This window comes from Tachysurus vachellii, chromosome 3 (genome assembly GCF_030014155.1).
Source record: "Tachysurus vachellii isolate PV-2020 chromosome 3, HZAU_Pvac_v1, whole genome shotgun sequence".
NCBI lineage: Eukaryota > Metazoa > Chordata > Actinopteri > Siluriformes > Bagridae > Tachysurus > Tachysurus vachellii.
In genome coordinates, this window is record NC_083462.1 from 22,944,202 (window position 1) to 22,964,850 (window position 20,649).

The 20,649-nt window shown below is 36.6% G+C and overlaps 1 protein-coding gene across 2 annotated transcripts in view; it reads left to right on the forward strand.

Annotated features, from left to right (window-relative positions):
- Positions 1-20,649, forward strand: part of gphnb (gephyrin b) — a 110,880-nt gene that overhangs the window by 79,394 nt on the left and 10,837 nt on the right. The window contains exons 9-15 of one of the 2 annotated variants that reach the window (XM_060864985.1): positions 1,624-1,665; positions 4,590-4,664; positions 10,855-10,917; positions 14,580-14,622; positions 16,935-17,072; positions 18,761-18,853; positions 20,584-20,639. In XM_060864985.1, the coding sequence (XP_060720968.1) occupies positions 1,624-1,665; positions 4,590-4,664; positions 10,855-10,917; positions 14,580-14,622; positions 16,935-17,072; positions 18,761-18,853; positions 20,584-20,639 (510 nt within the window). The remainder of the gene's footprint in view (positions 1-1,623; positions 1,666-4,589; positions 4,665-10,854; positions 10,918-14,579; positions 14,623-16,934; positions 17,073-18,760; positions 18,854-20,583; positions 20,640-20,649) is intronic. The other variant, XM_060864986.1, reaches the window with a different exon arrangement.

Consider the following 20,649-nt stretch of genomic DNA (forward strand, 5'->3'; position numbering starts at 1 on the left):
AGTAACATAATGTATATACTGATGTAACCTTTGGTGTTAAGGCAGCAACTCTGAATAGAGTTTGTGGGACAGTCTGAGCTAACCCGCAACCCCAATTTTTAGTTACAACAGAGGTGGAAAAAACCTTTAAAAAAATGTAAAATAACATGTTTTTTTTTTTTGTTTCAATAATGTTTCATTTAATAATATTGTCTCTATTTTTAACACATTTTTGAGTTTTAATAATTAAAATATGCTTATGGAATTTTTTTGTATTTTTGGAATTCTGTATTTTGAGCAATACATTTATAAAGTATATGTCATGCATTGTTTTGTCATTAATTGTTTAGTTGTTTCTGCTTTGTCTTCTCTCAAGAAAATGGCAGAAAAGAACGTTATGCTATCTGTATTAAAGTCTAGAGAGGTAGAAACAGCTTCCTGGAATGGAACATGCTTTACAGCCTTTTCTATACCGTAAATCAACTGCCTATAAAACTTAAAGAGAGCTATAAATTCTGAAATACAATGCTGCAATGGTCATTTTTGGAACATTCTAAAACATTGGCATACAACACATGGCTGTCTTTTAAGCTTTTACAGCCTTTTCTGACCGATCTGATACACTCTAGTAAGGTAGATAGAGTTTCAAGTTTTATTGTTTTGTATGGCATTGATGCTCAGCTAACGTTTGATAAATGACTTATTCAATCATTCTTTCATAATCATCCATTGTTCATTTGTTAATACAGTTAATACACTCGCTAAAGTCTAGATCTAATGTAGAGTGATGGTTTAATAGTGTGATACTTCAATTTATAAAATTCACAATGTCTCTGTACCACAAATTTATTAATCAAATCGGATGTTTTGTGCTCTTAGTTTGCTACAAACTGTAGGTTAAAATTAAAATCATCACTCATTCAGTATTTCAAAGTATTTCAAACATTTACTAAATATTATAGAACTGATGCTATGTTTTACTGTACTTTTCAGTTCTATAGGAAGAGTATATTAGACAATGGTTTAAAAAAACGAATCAGTGAGTCTCTAAAGTCTTTTAGATTTTAGTCTTCAGTGAGAAAATATTTTATTTACGCTATAAACGCTTACCAACGTCTAAAAGTGAGATTATACTGTGTATAAATTATGACAGATCTAATGTGTAATGTCACACTTAAATATGCTGTAATATTTTTATTTAGACTTGTCTACAGTATTTTTTAAGTGTAAATCAAAGAAAGAATTGTTTATATGTGGTTCTCAAACCGGTGAAGATTGTGTGTGTCTTTTAATAAGACCATCTTGTACTGATTAATTGAATTCTCACTGTGGCTACGGTGTTTTTTGGCATTTACTGTTCATTCTTACACTGTTCACAATAAAAGTTGTAGACAGCTGCTGACAACCATGATATCATGGTTGTTGTATGGATATCATACTGTGTATTTTTTACATGTTGTTCCTCCTTTAAATGTGTTTAAAAGTGTTTTTGCTCCACTTTGCTTTGGCTTGTGTACAGTCAGTTAGTCCTTCAGGCCTGCAGGGGACACTGTCTGTCTCAGTCTTGGCTTAGCTGGCTGCTCTGATTAATTGCTTCTCTTCTTTCTCCCTTCCCTCCCTCCCTCCCTCCTTCCTTCCACTCAGGCGAGGCTCCCTTCCTCTTCCTCCACCCTAAGCATTGCTGAGGTACCCCTGCATGATCCGACGCATGCCTGGTTTAACCCTCCGTCCTGCTGTTTTACTTCTGTTTCTTTTCTCCCTACTCTGTCACCAGCTTATTTTTTGTTACACCTCTCTGTGTCACCATCTCTTTCTTCTGTTACACACATGTGTCCCGTTGTTTCACTCTGTCCTGTTGTTTCCTTCTTTTATTCCTCTACTTCCTGCTGTTACCATCTCTTTCAAGTACTCTCTTCTATCTTGTTGTGTCACCAGAATGTCCTTCTATTACTCACCTCTCTTCTGTTCTGTCAGGAACCCCGTCCTGTTGTGCCACCCTACCGTCCTGCTTCATCACCAATCCTCATTCTGCTACACTCGTCTGTCCTGTCATGTCACCTTCACTTTATTCTGTTACATCCCTCTGGCTGATGTGTCATCAGCTCTTAGTTTGGTTACATCCTGCTTTGTTGCCAGCTCCTCCTTCAGGTATACACTCGGGTCCTTTGTGGCACCAGCTCTTTTTTTATTTACACTCCTCTGTCATGTTGTCAAGAGTCATTCTATTTTGTCACCAGGTCCTCCATCGGATTCACATCTCTTCCCTGTTGTGTGATCAATCCTTCCATCTATTACACCTCATAGTCCTGTTGAAACCACCTTGCACACCCCATCTTATGTCACCTTCTTTTTTCCACAGTTCCTATTGTTTCTTGTAACTTTCCATATTCTGTTTCATTTATCTGTGTTTTTTGAGTTATCTGTCCATCTTTTATTCCCCTGTCATACTATTTTGCCCCATTGGCTTTTTTAGCCCGTTGTTCCATGTTCTTTGCGTCCCATTGATTCACCACATTGTTTCACTCAGTTATGTTATCCCCTTGTGTTTTTTTTCCTCTGTTCTGTTTTTCTGGACGGAGTTGTGTTTGTTTTTAGTTAGTTTGTATGAATACATTTCCGTTTTATTGCATCCTACCTGCAACCTTGCTCCTTGTGTCTCATGTTGCATGATCTGCTAAAAGGAAATATGTAATGTAACTGTGTTATTTGTATCCTTTCTGAATTTAATTTCTAAACGTCTTGCAATTGTTGCTGCCACATTTTTTGGATATTGTATTATGTTTTATCCATATTTTAACTCATATATATATATATTTTTTTTTTCAATCTATTTTTGTCATCTTTTCATTTTTATGTCTGTTTCTAAATGTTTTTAAAATTTTTGACTCTACCTTGAAACACCACAATTTTGTTAAAAGGTTATAGGTTAAATTAGACATTACGTAATGTACAAACATTAAAAATGTTCAGTTTGGATACAAATCTCAATAAGTTCGTCTTTCGTAAATAAGTTAATGAAATGTACACGGCAGAGTATAGAAGTATAGTAGAAGTATAGAAAATATGCTCTGATTGCACAGGCTTATTAATATGGAATCTAGCTTTTGTGATGTATTCACACCAAATGTTCTCATGTTGCTGCAAAACATTATTTATTTAAATGAATGTGTTAGCAATATTAATTTAAAATACAGTTGAAAGATTTGATTAAACAGAACAGCATCTTTAGCCGCATTCGTGTCTTTGCAGCTTAAGTGTTAGTGTGGGTTGGAAACTCTGCTAGTTACCATCCACTGGAGGTCTACAGCAGTTTCACCTGCCAATCAAACATAATCAGATTTTCATTTATCTTCCAGACGCCTGCCGTGGGCGAGGACTTGCACTGCCTCATTGTCTGATGTGCTTTGGAGTGTACACTAGAGCCAAAAAGGCTTTAGTGCACTACCGAGTACTGTTTCATTAGATACTTTTTCAAAAGCACATTTAAATCATTAGTTACTCCAAAAATTATCACACATGTTTCCATCATACAGTTTAGTGCTATTTTAGTATTTTAAAAAAAATACAAATTTTTTTTTTTGCCACTGATTATATCACAATTTTTTGTAAGCTTAGAGTTTTTTTAAAAACAGGTTGAGCTCATTCTAACAAAGTGATGATAGATTGAAAAATGTATCTAATAATCTACAAATTGTCATTTGTATATAATTGACATTTATTATATTAAAAGCAAATAAGCAACCAGTGAGTTTCTGTCTTTTAGAGTTTGAAATTGAACTTTCTAAGTGCAAATATGTGCAAAACATTTGTACCAAGCAAAGGGTTTCCAAAGCAATCTAATATATACACAGATTCCATGCTGAGATGTTTATTTTATGCAAAAACTAGGTTTATCTTCTACATAATGTAAATCTAGAACATTAAACTGTCCAATTCACACAAACTTGTTTATACACAAACGGTATAATAAGGCATTATTAAAATATGTGAGACTAAAATATATAACTAAAATATATATTAGAAAAAAATATATTAAATACCAATACTACTAATAATATTAAAGATATTAGAATTTCTTAAACGTTATTTACTAATTATTGAGTGTACAGAAAGCTGTGAACATATAAGAAAAAAACGAGCGCTTATGACAACAGGAAACAGCGACCATAAAAGGAAAGGGGAAGACAAATGTACAGATGATGGACTAATACTGTAGGTTCAGAATAGGGTTGGTGTCACAACCCGAAGATGTTTATTAAATTGTCTGAGAGGAATATGTTATGTTCTAATTCTTAGTATTGAGAATTCAGAACTTTCTAAAGTCTAGACTGTTATTCCAAACAAAAAATCATTTTGAGTTCATTTTTATTTTTCATTTTTTCAGTCTGAATGCTCCAAGGTGCAGCTGTAATTATTCTGTTTCTTGTTTTTAATGAGTGTGTGTGTGTGTGTGTACGTGTGTCTGTTTTACAGACTGCGTATGTGTTTTAGTACTCGTGTAGCTCAGCATGCGTAAAAAAGTCTGTGTGCGTGTGCTTGTATGTGCGTGTGTGTGTGTGCACACATATGTGAGTGTGTGGGGTGAGTGACTATCCTGTGGCTTCCTCCAGGCCTCTCGGAGAGAGTTCAGGGCCCATCTGGATGAGGTCATCACGCTCAAGTCAAGGTACTCTACCTTGGACCAGGTAAAGAGTTCCACTCTCCTCCCTCCATTAGCACACATACACATATACACACAGCAGGGGCGAATCATACACAGAATTATCACATTACTATAACAGCTAGCAAGAAGTCAAAATAAAAGAGCGAAAGTTAATGAGAACACGAAACAATGACCATAAATGGAAATTAGTAGAAAAAAGGCAAGACAGCGTGCAGGTTATAAAAGACAGCAGGACGAGGATAATTGGCTGTGACATTTTACACTAACTATCTTACTTAGCCTGAGCAGCTAACACAGTTTAACACAGCAGCACAGATAAAGACAGAGCAGTAATGCCAGACACAGAACATATAGTGTAACTTAACACAGCAAAGAAAGCAATACATCACACACAGAACAACAAATACAGAGATACTGGGACTAAAAATACAGCATAGTATACAGTGCAACTAACACCAAACAAAAAAAGACACTAACACAGAGAGATACAGTTATACATAGATAAAAACTCAGCAACTAACAGAAAGGTGACCACTAAACAGATTATAATGGCTGTATTTAAAGAAAGAGTAATTAACACAGTCAAGGCAGCAGTGTTCAACACAGATGCTATCACAGCTAATAGCTAAGCATACTGATGGGTGAAACGGTGACAGTGGCACTGCAGTTAAAACTGCCTCCTGGTTGACTGTGTATAACTATATATTGCTCCAGCATCACTGAACGATCCTGAGCCAAGGTTACTGTTTGTGAGGAGTTTTGCATGTTCTCCTTTCGCATTGGTTTCCTCCCACCTCCCAAACACCTGCCAGTAGGTGTGAATGAGTGTGGGCATGTGTGGATGGTGCCCTGTGATAAACTGGAATCCCATCTGGGGTTAATTCTCCCACCTGGCATCCAGTGTTTCTGGAACAGGCTCCAGATCCAACATGAACCTGACCAGGAAAAAGCACTTACAGAAGATGAATGAACAAACAAACAAATGAATGCATGAATGAATGAATGAATTATACCCTATAGGCAGCACACCAAACTAGCCGATAATCTCCTTTGTTTGCTTGGTTGTGGGCTGTCACTTATTGAAAAATAAACTTTTTGGTTTTTATTTGTACAGTGTGTATGTGTGTTAGTTGCAGAAAAATAGAAGATCATGCCAAGTTTTTAACCTATGTGAATGTATGTGGGTGATTTTATGTGGATGCTCTCTCTCTCTCTCTCTCTCTCTCTCTCTCTCTCTCTCTCTCTCTCTCTCTCTCTTACGCTCTCTCTCTCTCTCTCTCTCTCTCTCTCTCTCTCTCTCTCTCTCTCTCTCTCTCTCTCTCTCTCTCTCTCTCTCCCTCTCTCTCTCTCTCTCTCTCTCTCTCTCCCAAAAATGTCCCTAATAGTGGTCCTAATTTGTTTGGGCCTGTGAAATCTACAAGGCCATAGTGTCTTCCATTTCTCTACTTAATAAAGATGCGAAAAGGACCGTCTATGGAGCAAAAAGCACCCTTTGTCACACTTATGCAGACTAACCTCAGGCTTGCTTTTTGAAATTGTGGTCCATTAAAATCGTTTACATAATAGCTTATGGCAAAAAGTTACACAAATACTTTCTAAAAAAAATCACACAAGCCCTAGTCATGCTATCAGTTTCTCTGCAATGAATTTTTTTTGTGTGATAAAACACACAGAGGACATCTGGACATCTTTAACATGAACTTGTTGCTGGTTTTCTTTCCCCAGATGTTTCAGCCACATATGAAATGTGTTCACTCAACACGCACTCTATCATAATTGTATTTTTGGAAAACCTTTATTATATTGCAAAGGTGCCAACACTAGTTTAACCATAGAATATACGATTTTTGGCCCATTGCCGTGTTTCTGTTTGTTGAGAGCAGAGAGGAACAAAGTCCAGTCATGTAGAAAATAGCACATCTTAATGTGTATGAACATTGATTTAAATTGCCACTGAGAAAAAAATATATAAAAAAAGAATAAACAATGTATACATATTGAGATAGAGATAAAGAGAGAGAGAGAGAGAGAGAGAGAGAGAGAGAGAGAGAGAGAGAGAGAGAGAGAGAAAGAGTGTGTGTGTGTGTGTGAGAGAGAGAGAGAGAGAGAGAGAGAGAGAGAGAGAGAGAGAGAGAGAGAAAGAGTGTGTGTGTGTGTGTGTGAGAGAGAGAGAGAGAGAGAGAGAGAGAGAGAGAGAGAGAGAGAGAGAGAGAGAGAGAGAGAGAGAGAGAGAAGAGTGAAGATTTAAATAGAATGTGACTGATTAACTTTGAATTGTTAACTTTGAATTAATTTGATTTGGGGAACTTGTGTATATGCAGCTAAGTTAGTCAATAGTCACCTACAAACAGGCCATTAAAATGTAACCCCTGGTTACATTTAGGAATATAGTGAATGCTTGAGAGCTGCCCCCTGTGACAGATCATTATAGTACCTCACGTGATCAAAGTGTGAACTTAAAGACCACAAGGCGCTGGATCTCTCTCTCTCTCTCTCTCTCTCTCTCTCTCTCTCTCTCTCTCTCTCATCTTCAAGGATACTTTACCTTTCCATAACATGTTAGTTACATTTGCCTCACAGCTCCACTATTAAAACAAAGAAGCACTATCTAGCTATCAAAGATTTCTGATCAACTATATTTAGTGCAAGGGGAACATTTCTATAATAACCACATTCACAAATCAGGTAGCTGTATAATAACCGAATTATTGAAAATCTTTAATTGTGATACACAAAGATAGATGTGTCCTATTAAATGCTATATATACAGTCATGTGAAAAAATTAGGACAGCCCATTAAAAATTCAGTTCTTTATTAAAAAATGTCTACGTGTCAACGTCTGATCTTGTTTTAGTTTGTATCTGAAGATGAAAGTGATGTAATTGCATGTACTGTAAACAACAACAACAAAAAAAACACTTTCGTCCACAAACTGTGGAAAAAGTTAGGACACCCTGTGCCCTAATAGCTAGTGTTACCCTCTTTGGCTAAAAGAACGTCAGAGACATTTCTTCTACCAGTTTCTGACGCCGACTGGAAGAATGTTTCCCCCACTTCTCAATGAAGAATTCTTTCAGCTGTGTGATGTTTGAGGGGTTTCCTGCATGCACAAACCTTTTCAAATCACCACACAAGATCTCAATAGGATTTAGATCTGGGCTTTGAATTGACCATTCCAGAATTCTCATTATTTTTTACTTTTCAGCAAGTCCTTGGTGGAGTTACTGGTATGTTTTAGGTAATTGTCATGTTTCATATATATCCAGTTCCATTTCCGCTTCAATTTTTTGACAGATGTTCCTCAAGCACCTTCTGATACAATGTAGAACTCATTGTAGATTCTATGATGCTGAGCTGCAGCAAAAGCATCTCCAATCCATAACACTTCCACCCCCATGTTTTGCAGTTGATTTGAGGTTCTTTTGCTGAAATGCTGTATTTGGTTTACACCAAACATGCCCTCTGTTATGGTGTCCAAATAATTCAGTTTTAGACTCATCTGTCCAAAGCACATTATTCCAGAAGTCTTGGCCTTTGTCTCTGCAAACTTCAGCCTTGCCCTCATGTTTTTCTTAGACAGCAAAGGTCCAGTGATGATATTTTAGGATTTTTGGAGACTTCTTTATGCATCTTGCGGTCTGCTCTTGGAGAAAATTTACTTGGATGTTCTGACCTGGCCATGTTGGCAGATGTTTTAAATGTTCTCCACTTGTAAAAATTTTCAGACAGTGGAATGGCTGATTACAAATTCTTTTGAGATCTTTATATATCCCTTACCAGACTCATAAGCATCAAAAATCTTCTTTCTGAAGGCCTCAGAGAGATCGTTGGATCTCACCATGGTGACACCTCTCACTTCAACAATTAAGAGGAAACCAAACTAAATATCTGAGGTTTAAATAAAACAAGCCTCCTTCAAAATGCTCTGTAACAATGTTCTAATAATTTGCATCTGATGTGATACACCTGTAGGTCATTTTATCCATTTTAAGTACAAATAAATATGGGGGTGTCCTTACTTTTTCTCACATTGGATCACATTTCCTCAAATTGGATTCTTTTTAATTACATTTTATAGATCATTTACAAAAGACATTTATTTAGTTTTATTTGTTTAGTTATATTACTTGAATCTTCCATTATTATTAAAATGCCCATGTGTTTACTTATTAAAAAAAGGACAGGCTTTCAAGGGGTGTCCTAATTTTCTTTCACATAACTATATATACAGTATGTGTGTGTGTGTGTGTGTGTGTGTGTGTGTGTGTGTGTGTGTGTGTGTGTGTGTGTGTGTGATAAAACTAATTATACAATTTGGTTAGAACTTTTATTTCAGCAAATATTTCATGAGGCTGATATATACAGTGTGTGTGTGTGTGTGTGTGTGTGTGTGTGTGTGTGTGGCTGTGGGTGTGTGTGCACATGATTTTATTTGATGAATGTGTAAGAGAATGCAGGAGCTTTGCTGTGATTCTTTTATTCCTTTCCCTGTTATTTTTATTCCCAGTCCATACACATATGCTATAGGTCAATTTTAGACTGATTAGTCACTCCCCCACACACACACACAATTTTTTAAAAATGTAATTGTGTAAAAAAAATGTAATCAGTAAATTACCTGCAAATATATCATTTAACTGCAAATCTGTTCATTAACTGTAAAATAATGTGTGAAATAAAGCATGTAACACCCCTCAGAGCTACAGTTAACCCTTTCAAGTCCCTTTCCTATAGTGGCATATATAACCAGAACACATGACTGAACACATTTTTCTTAAAACGTAGCTATAACAAAGACAAAACAAATGCATCACAAAGATAAAATAAATGCAATTAAATCATGAATTTCACATTAAATCTGGAAGGAATGAATGTTTAGAATATTTAATAGTTAATATGAAATTACATTTTGCTACAAGCAATAACTGTGACTTTAAAGGGATAGTAAGAATTAGCATCTAACATTCAGTCCGTTTCCTTGCTTTTTTCTGAAAGTGTTGTCTAATATGTAAAATTGTGTGAATTATTAATTAGTAAATACTAAAAATTCATGTACGTGAATGTCTGCTTCAGCTGAACCTCCTCATGATCTGCTAGGTCACAGCATCATTCCCATGCAGTCCCCCCTCTCTCTTTCTCTCTCTCTCTCTCTCTCTCTCTCTCTCTCTCTCTCTCTCTCTCTCTCTCTCTCTCTCTCACTCACTCACTCACACACACACACACACACACACACACACACACACACACACACTTCCTTGGCTTCATTTCTTCTTCACTAGGAACTGTATTTGCAGGCACTGGCCAGAGAACCTCAGGGATCTCCCAATGTCTGTATGAGTTTCCTCAGGATTCTCTGGTCTCGTCCCACACCCCAGGTGTATTGGATATGATAAAATAACACCTAAGTGTGAATGAGTGTATGAATGTGTGTGGGTGTGTGTATGTGTATGTGTATGTGGTCGACTTCACAAAGTATTAAGCTTGCAAAAATCATAAATGCATGTAGCTGAATGGACTTCAGATATCACTGAAGCTGAGATGCACAGCTTCTGTGGTGAAATACCGTGGACATGCCATCCACCAGGTTATGGTGAGCCAAGCAGGATTCAAACATAGAGGTTTATGAACCAGAGTCAGAGATATAATCCACTGAGTCCTATTAGCGTCTGTATTGCTTACAGTGTACAGTATATGTTTTTGGTGTTTAATGTTAATGAATTTTTTTGTTATTTGGAATAAGCAGTAGTATTACAGTAATACTTATTCAGAATAAAAAAATAAAAAGTATGTTTTTAGTGTTGTCCTGTTTATATATGGCAAGTAGTGGATCTAATACTGAGGTCAAAATAAATAAATAGTTATTTCTTTATTTGGAACTATCTCACACACAGTGCCTGTATGAAAGCTCTGTTAGTCCTGATGCATCATAAAGTCCAGAAAAAACAATATTCTGATTTTCAAGTGATATTTAAAGCTCATGAGGATCTTATTTGTGCCCCTCAAGGGGAAGTGCTGCCTAACTTGTTCCTTCTTTCTCTGTCTCTTTTTGTCTTTCTCTCACTTTCTCTCATTCTCCCTCTGTCTCTCTTTCCCTGGCACTCGTTGGCTGTGCTCTGTCTTTTGAGTTGCCTCACCTTTTCGTTGTGTCTTGCTTTGTCCTGGTTGCTTGGGACTGATGGACTGATGCTTGATGACTTTGTCTCCATTGTAGCTCCAGTGTAGGTTGGAGGTGCTTAAAGATGATCGAAGGAGCCATAGGACCTTCAGCTCTCGAGTAACTATCGCCAACCCTCACCAGGCCATATGCAATGCCCACTTGCTGTCTTTCCTGTCCATGTCTCTCTCTTTCATTAGTGGGGTTTCCATCCATTTGTTATGTTTTCTTTTGTTGTTGTTGTTTTTTCAAATCACATGCTTTCGTAATGTGTTCAGGGTTAAGTGATGATGTGATCGAAACAGAATGTTTGGTATAAATGATGAAAGATGAATGTTTTAGGGTCTGATATTGAATGATGCCACAACACAGAATTTAAGTAGCTGAACAGCAACATAAACAAATACAAGCAACTTCTTGGCTATTGTTGGAAGACAGTTTTCCATTTAAACAGATGCACTGTGCTTTATTGGCATGATTAACACTGATGTCAGTGATATGCCAGTGGAACCTTAATAATGGCCAGTGCCTTCTTATTTATCAAGACCTAATGTGTTCCAGTCGATCCATTACTGTTTGTTTATGGCTTGTGTCAGGGACACAGTAAAGAGGAGAGGACATAGTTTCAGGAAGAAGTAACTACTCTTTATGATCTTCAGCAAAACAGTAACAACGGAAAAGTAAAACCTTTTGCTTTTTTTGTGCTGTGTTTTTTTAGAAATTTGCATACAATTCCCCAAACATGTGGATGGAAACAAACCTATTCCCTTTTTCTGTCCTTCTCTCTGCGTGTGGAGGTCATGCTGTTCAGTTGCTTTCCCTCATTTTTCCCCCTTATCTATCTCTCTTCCTGCTCACACATATTTACACACACACACACACACACACACACACAGACGATGTTGCTTACCTTTTTAGTTGTTAGTCATTGTTTTGTTTCCTGACATATGTGCATGTGTAAATGCGCTATCATCATATAAAGATAAGAGAGTAAGACATAATTTTTTGCACTGCTAAGGAACATAAAGGACAATTTGTTCTCTGCTGATGACTATATTAGCACTATGTACATACAGTATATAGCACAAATTAAAATGGTGATCATTATCAAACCTAGTTTTGGTCAAAATGACTCAATTTAGGTCAGAATTAATACATAACATCTTACTGCTAAACTCTGGTTTAGTAAGCTACTCCAATTCCTTGCTCATGTTACAGTGCAATTATTCTGATAAGCGTTTGAGTTTTGTGATCTTCAGTGCAAAACAAACTCAGGAGCCTTCTTCCAGCATGTCTTGTTCGATCGACTTTGGGGGGTAAGACATGAATAGTCTGTATATTTCAATCGAAAAAATTTTGATGTTTATAAAGAAGTCAACTCACATAAAAGTATTTTTCACAACAATCACCTCCTCATCTTGCTTATTTCAGTCGTCAACTTAAATCATTTGCCTCTTCCTTTTTTTATGGCTGCTTCTTTCTTTTACCCTACATTCAGTCACTTAATGTGAGTGAGTGCCCTTTTTTTGTCCTTCCTTCCTTCCTTTCTTCCTTTCTTCCTTCCTCCTTCCTTCCTTCCTTCTTTCTTTCACCCCACCTTTATTTTGTATTTTTCTCTTATTTCACTTGCTATGGAGACAGCATGTCTGCTCTTTCGCTTGTATCTTCACAGTATTTTCCCCAAGCCGCCTAACTCCACTCTCTCTCTCTCTCTCTCTCTCTCTCTCTCTCTCTCTCTCTCTCTCTCTCTCTCTCTCTCTCTCTCTCTCTCTCTCTCTGTTTTTCTCTCTCCATCTTTCCACATCTTAGTTTTCAGGCTGTCTGGCAGAATCGGTGCCCCATATTAATCTCCAGAAAGGGTTTAGATCACAGTGACAGGGCGAACTGCATGCACATGCTGTAACTCTTCCCCTTATCTAACACAAGCCAGCTGTGACAGGGTAGCTGCACTGCTCTGGGATCGAAATAGTGGTCTACGATTTACTGCTTTTGATAGTGCTCTAGGGCAGATAGAGGGTAAGGAAGGCAAGCAAGAGGAAGGACCCTACCTTCAATTCAACAAGGTGATTAGTTCGGAACACAAAATAAAATGTTTTTATTCCGAATGGTAGATTTACAAATCCCAGTGTATTAGGGCATCTTTTTTAAAAATTGCCAACAAATAATGGTTTATTAGTGTCCTGTGCATATGAGATGAATTAGGAACTAGTAGTTAGGAACCAGAAGTGAGTAAAGCAGCTAAAAATCAGATTCAGGTTAAAGTACTAATAACTAATAACTAGTAAGAAAGTATCCAAATAATAATTATTTAATTCAATTCAATTGAGATTATTTGTATAGATCTTTCAACAATGGACATTGTCTCAAAGCAACTTTAAGAAATCTAGAACAAAAAGTTTAAGATTTGTATTTATCCCTATTTATTCCTAATGAGCAAACCTGAGACGGCTGTATTTAAGTACTATGGTGTTGATTGTACTGAGATCAGAACCTATACATAGTAATAAACATGTCTAAATTTTATGTATGTAGATGTATTATATTATATAGACAGCAAAGATCTAATGGAGTTTATAAGAAAATTAAAATTATGCATAGCATTCCCTGCTTGCTAGCTAGGTGGCATGGTTAATGGAAGTATTAACATTATCATAAACACAACCATAACGTTTGCAAGTTAATATTTTCTCATGTCCGTGTTTATCAGGGCATGAAGTAAATGGAGTATTACGTCACTATATTTATTGACAATCTGGAGGGAAAAAGTCCTTTGAGGATGAAGCCATCATGCCAGTCGCTGTTGACCGGAAGGTGACATGGTTTTCTATAAAAGAGATATATAAATAGTGATTAAACTGCAGAACATGCATAAGATAAAGAAAAATAAGGAGAAATTTACCAGAAAGTACATCGCTGAATACAACAAAGTTGTAATAAGAGGATTGAATTAGAATTCCTACATATGCAGTTTATTCGAAATGTAAATATTTTGACTCTTGTTCTCAATAGGCTAAAATAGTTTGAGCAAGTTTTGAAGAAATCTTGAGGAGTAAGTGATTAAATTACAAGTGCCTTCCAAGTGCAATGTTTTGCTCTAACAACCTAATAAAGCAAAACCAGAGAGAAACTTTACCACTGTTAGGGACAGCTTTCTTCTCTCAATGGTCAATCAGAGCTCTGCTAGCTCACTGTATATACAACATATAAAGACTATGATTCGATTAGAGGGGGAAATAGATGCTAACAGCTTAAATATACAGCTAAAGGAGTGATTATATGTTATCTTTGAGACAGAAGAATAGATTCAAAATAAAAACATGCTACAGAGTCAAATTTTTCTCAATAACATGTTGTTGAGCTTCAGAGTTTCTAATCAGGTCCACATGAAGCAGTTCATCTCCGTGTGAGGAGGAACATGCTGATGCTGATGATGAAGGAAGAAGGCAGAATGTTTGTGAATGATGTGTGTTAGTGTAGTATACCAGTGGGCAGCTGGATAAACCGCTAGTAAGATAGAGTCTGAGCTGCTTGTCGGTCTGTTTTAAATGTTTCCTTTTGCTCATTGCTTCATTGTGCAGTAAATTTTGGCTCCATCTTCGTTTCCAAGCCACAAACCTGGATGACATCGATTTGGTTCCATGGTGTGACATGACATTATGACATTTCCATTTTTCTTCACAGTGTAGCCAACATCTCACTAAGTATTGTCATCTACGACATGTTGTTTTCAAGCTAACAGCATCTACCTCCTGCTTTCTCTTTTTCTTTCTGTCTTTCTCCAGGTGCAGTCACGATGCAGCAGCAAAGAAAATATCTTACGGGCGAGTAAGTCACTCGAGTGTGCGAGTGAGTGTGTGTCTGTTAGTGTGTATGGGTCTGTGTATCAGTCAGTGTACAACCAATTGAGTGTGTGACTTACAGCAGATTCATGCTACCACGTTGGGATTAATTCACTTCTGGCCACCAAAGGTGTCCAGATTCAAGGGCTGGTCTTTAAAAATCATTTCCTTCTCTGATTTCCCTGTGTTGTGAGGTGCCAATGATCCAATCTTATTCCTTTTGATCTATTCACAGTCAATTCATGCACAATATTTCTGAATAGAATTAACATACTATAGTGTGCACAAAGCAACAATAATCAATTAATTCTGACCACCTGAAGATCACGTCTTCTCAGCCATAATGATTTTTTAACTAAACACGTTCCATTACTTCAGCAAGGAAAACCCTGATGTCCAGAACAAGGTCATATTTGCTTAAGGCTCTGAATTTGACATATTATGAAAATATTAATATTAAGAACATCTACATGAATTATTTCTACACGATTAAAGATGAGAAACGATGTATGAAAAACGACGTAAGACAGCAGAACTAATCTTGTTCATCTTGTTCAGCTCATAATAATGATCTGTCACAATGGTCTAGTGTTAATTTCGTCACCTATTTTTAATTTAGTCTTAGTCTTAGTCTTGTGCCAAATGTCCTTGTTAGTTTTAGTCATATTTAGTCATTCACATATCTTTTTTGTTAGTCTTAGTTTTAGTCGACTAAAAGTCTTGTCATTTTAGTCAAGTTTTAGTCGACTAAAAGTCTTTTAATTTTTGTCTAGTTTTAGTCAAAAAATTGTAGCTTGACCACATCTGGAATCTATTGTAAGAATAAATACAACGAGGCCTCATTAAATGCAATAATATCAGGAACTCAAGTGTTATAGTGGAAATAAATAACTTAATGAAAAGCCTAAGATCAAAACTGTAGGTGTATATATATATATATATATATATATATATATATATATATATATATATATATATATATATATATATATATATATAAATTACCAACTTAATGCGTTATACATGGCATTGCACACACCATTATTGATGATATTTGGAGCAATATTACATGTAATTCTTAAACTTAATTCCCTTACATATACATTTGCTTTTAAGCCTAATTATTAATTTTGATTATGATGTGATTGTGACAGGGGCGTGGGAAGAGGTTTCAGGTTGGGGGTGCTGAGTTTTTTCTGTCACCACTTTTGAATAAGAAACAATATCAAGGCTATAAAACTTGTCAAAACTCCGCGAATCACAAAAGTATCAGTGAGAAGTTGAGAACACTTGTTTAAACAGTGCATACACTCGAACTTGACTGCACATCACATTTTTTACTTTATTGATACTGCTTTTAATCGTAATGCAAAGACCGGTCATCGGGACATAAGCTGTCATGTACAATAAAAGAGCCTGCGCAGCGACAGGAAATATAATTTAACACAAAAAGCCGCCTAGACCAGGGATGGACTTGTGCTCAGGAGCTTTTATTTATTTATTTTAATTATTTATTTATTTGAGCGGCGTGTGGACGAATTCTTTCTACGCACACACTATTTTATTACTTGATAACAGACCACTGCGAACTATAACACACCGTTGCCATGAAAAACAGAGCGTTGCCATGGACACACAGGATTCTTACCGTAGAGACAGAGCGCACTGTTTTCTTTAGCGGAAGCAATACAATCGTTTTTAAATCAATAAACTCCTTTTTAAATCATCATTTTGTGTCAAATTATTGATTTATTTGGTAGATAGCAATATAATAAGCGGGATCCGCTTCGCGGACCTGTAACTTGAGCACAGCGCGAAGCCGCGAACTCGTGCTGAATATTTTAAAGGGTAACAGCTGATGAAAAAGCAGAGACAATTGTAGACGAAAATGAAGAGAGATTTTATCTTAGTTTTTATTTTATACAAAACATTTTCGTCTCGTCTTTTTTCATCAACAATAATGCATGTTAATTTAGTCTAGTCATGAAAAAAAAAGGTTGTTGACGAACATATTTCGTCTCGTCTCGTCTGACGAAATTAACACTACAATGGTCTTATCATGTTACAGAAACTGGACTTAAAACTAATACTACTTATGGTGTAATATTAGTCTTTTCCTAGATATTTTTCAACACGTATGAGGTAAAAATTAATATTCCCAGCTGTTTCCTCAATTTTGTTTCTTTGGGTACACTTTAAAAAGTCTGTGTTGGCTGATTAAATCTGATTAAAAGTGTGCTTGTGTGAGCTTATGTGTGTGTGTACACGTATGTATTGTATTATCATTTGTATGTGCAGGTCACAGTGCAGTGGACATCACTAAGGTGGCACGGAGGCACCGTATGTCCCCATTCCCGCTCACCTCCATGGATAAAGCCTTCATCACTGTGCTCGAGATGACACCAGTTCTGGGCACTGAGATTATCAACTACAGAGGTCAGCATACACACATACCCACATTACTAACACACACGTGGACACTGGTAGCTCAGTTCATCACTAGTGACCAGAATGTTATGATCTGTTAGTAAGGGTTGTGCCACACTTTTAAAACACAAACTTATGGATTCTGTATAAGCTGTCAAATGAAAGCGTCTGTTAAATAACAGCAATTTGCTGTAATTAATCTAAAATAAAATCATGTAATAGCTTTACCCTGAAAATGTGGTATATGTGTGCTGGCTTGGGAAAACTGTTAAATTCGGACATTTGTTGCAATACAGATTTCTCAAAACTACAGAATTTCCTCAACTAAAACAAACATTAATGTTAATCACAAGTGATGCAATTATATGTAAAAGTATGTTTACCTGCAGTGATAGGTGGAGAAATTTGTATATGAAGGTTTCCTGTGGATCTATCTGACTGTGTTATTCTGAGGTTCCAGCTGTCCAGCACTCATTCCATGTTTATTAACAGAATAATTTATTTTATAGAAAAAGGGTAGCCATTCATAGATTAAATAGAAATCATTATTGTAACATATCTCCTATTCTCTCTATTTGTCTATATTAAGTACATTTTCTTCTCCTCTGTGTCTTTTTTATCTCTCTTGCTTGCCCATCAAGCTTTTCTCTGCTGTGATCTGTATATTTTCCTGCTTGGGAAATGCATTTTTCTTATTTCAATGATCAGAACAGCATCTTTTTTAAGCATGATCGATTATAGCAACCTTCTTGTGCATATATTGTGATGTGGTTTGGTGAAGAAATGTAAACTCCAAATTCAGTTTAAAAACATAATGTACTTACAAAGAGTTGCCAGTTTCAAGGAATTTTTCTTTTACCCTGCAGGGGACAAATCTCTCACCACTCCATCTGCCTTTCTGCTTCCCCTATCATATGTCATCATTTTCCCAATTAGCATAGCTTTTTTATACAGCAGGTGAAAAATCGCTTGCATCTTATGTGTGGTAACCATAGCAACAGCAATGCTACCCTGCTGAAAAATTCAGCATAGTCTAAACAGCTACCAGCTGCCAAAACACAGGATGAGACAATTTACCAGCTGGTATATTAATTTGACTAATAATTGTTTAAGATTTTTTTTAGATTAGTAGCTTTAATTTGGAATCTTTTCCCATCCTTCCAGTACCTTCCAGTCATCATTTCCAGTATGAGCTGGTAAAGATGGTCTACCAACTCGAATATGCATTTTTGTAAACAAAAATAAAACACACGTACATATGCAACATACGTAGTTGCATATGTATAACCATGTCATACTTGGAGATGTAGTTATGCTAGCACTGTAGCTAACTCTTTATTTTAAGTCTGTAATGCTGCTCAGGATGAGACACTCCTACATTTTCCTTTCATATTGACCCTGCTATGGAAATAAAAAATGAGCAATTGAAAAGTTCTTAAAACATTTAAGCAAGCATTGTGACTTAAAAATAGAATTTTAATCAACACATTTACACAATTTACTGTTACATTAACATAAAACATTAAATCTGAGTAAAGCGAAATCACACGATTCATGTACGCCAGTTGTTTTTTCTGTAGATATACAAAACATGATAATAAATGCCTGTGTTAATCTACAATGATGCAAAATATTATATTTAATCTGTCTCTAAGCAGAAGTGTGTGTGTGCGTGTGTTTCTGTGTTTCTCCATTAGATGGAATGGGCCGAGTTCTGGCTCAGGATGTTTATGCCAAAGACAACCTGCCTCCTTTTCCCGCCTCTGTGAAGGATGGCTATGCTGTGCGAGGTACAGGATTAATATTTTCTTTGAATAATACTGTGTGCATGTTTGTGTGTGCAATATTAAATTATTATTAATGCCCCAAAATCTACACCCTGTTTTTACCCAGTTAAACTGGCTGCTCTAATTATAATTTGTTGTAGTATATGTAATGTAGTATACGGGCCTCCTGGTGGTCCAGCGGCAGGATCCCGCGCTCTCATTGCTGCCGCCCGGGTTCGATTTCCGGGCAGGGAGCTAACCCAGCCACTGAAGAGTTTATTCTCAGTGCCGGTCCCAATCCGGGAATAAAAATGGGAGGGTTGCGTCAGGAATGGCATCCGGCATAAAACCCGTGCCAAATCTAATATGCGGACCACATGATCCGCTGTGACAACCCCGAACAGGGAGCAGACAAAAGAAGAAGAAAAAAAATGTAATGTAGTATACACTCCAAAATAACAGATTTTCACAGTAACAGGTTTTGTAACAGTAAGATATAAAGCTGTACCTTGACATTTTCCCAGCCCAGCGAAGTCTTCAGGCTGAATTTGCAGTTTCTTATTAACATGATACAGTTAATGTTCCTCCAACATTAAACATTAACAATAAATAGATAACAGATAATGCATGACGTATGTATGTCACGTCTCTCTTGCGTAAATGACAAAATTGTTATCACTGACAAATCACTGTATTTTAAGAGGAATAAAACACTTTGAGATGTGCTGCTACTGGAACATATTCAACCTTATGGTGGTAATCCTTCACTTCATATCACACCCTCCTGTCATTTATTACTTTCTGTTATTTCCTATAACAGAACACCCCCATCATGGTCTATTCCTTACATAATAATACATAATACTTGCTACCTTTATACTGATATTACAGTGATTCATCAACACCTCCCTCAATCTCTCTCCCTTTGCCTCTCTCTTTTTCACTCTGTCAATTTTTCTCTCTTTCTCTGTCTCTCTGTCACACTCAACTCAAATGATGAGTGTGTGTTTGCCTCGTATTATGACACTCCATGTTAATTGACGCTTCACTCCCTGTGTCACACCTCCGTATTCCATATATCAGTCATGTCTGCTGCAGAGTGCACTCAGGAAAAGCCTCTCGAAGGGATGAATGTCAAACGGCTCACCCTTTTATTATAGAATTCCCACAGAAGCACTGTGTTTCTCTCTCAGGGGGCCAGACAGACCACTTCAAAGCCTAGTTATTTTTTTACCTATGTCTTAACTCCATTTTCTAAATGCTGTAATTTCATGTAATGCTCCATAATGAGTGATGTCAATGTCAGACAGACAGACAGACAGACAGGGAGGCTGAAGGCCTTGCGTCTAATCACTAGTCACTGACTCCCTTCATTACAAGATTTCAGTCGTTGATTAAAGTCTGTGTGTACTACAAAGAGTTGTTTGCAAGGCCATGCTGTCCCCACTGGAATTTCTATTATTCTGTGTTTTGTGTGTTTGTATTAATAACAAATCAGGTTTGGATATATTGTTGTGTGTTTCTTTTTTAAAAAATTATATATTGAAAACAAGTTCATTATATAGCCTACATTCAACTAATGAGTGATGTGTGTGTATATATATAATGTATATATGTTATAATATGTATGTATACATACATATTGTTTTTGCTGTTTGATAAATGATTCCTGAGTTAATGTGTGTTTGTGTGTTGTTAAAGTGTTAGTGTGCAGTGAGTTTTACGATGTCTGTTTCTGGTCTTCACGTCTCCAGCGGCCGATGGTCCTGGTGACCGTTTCATCATCGGCGAGTCTCAGGCAGGAGAGCAGGTGAATACAC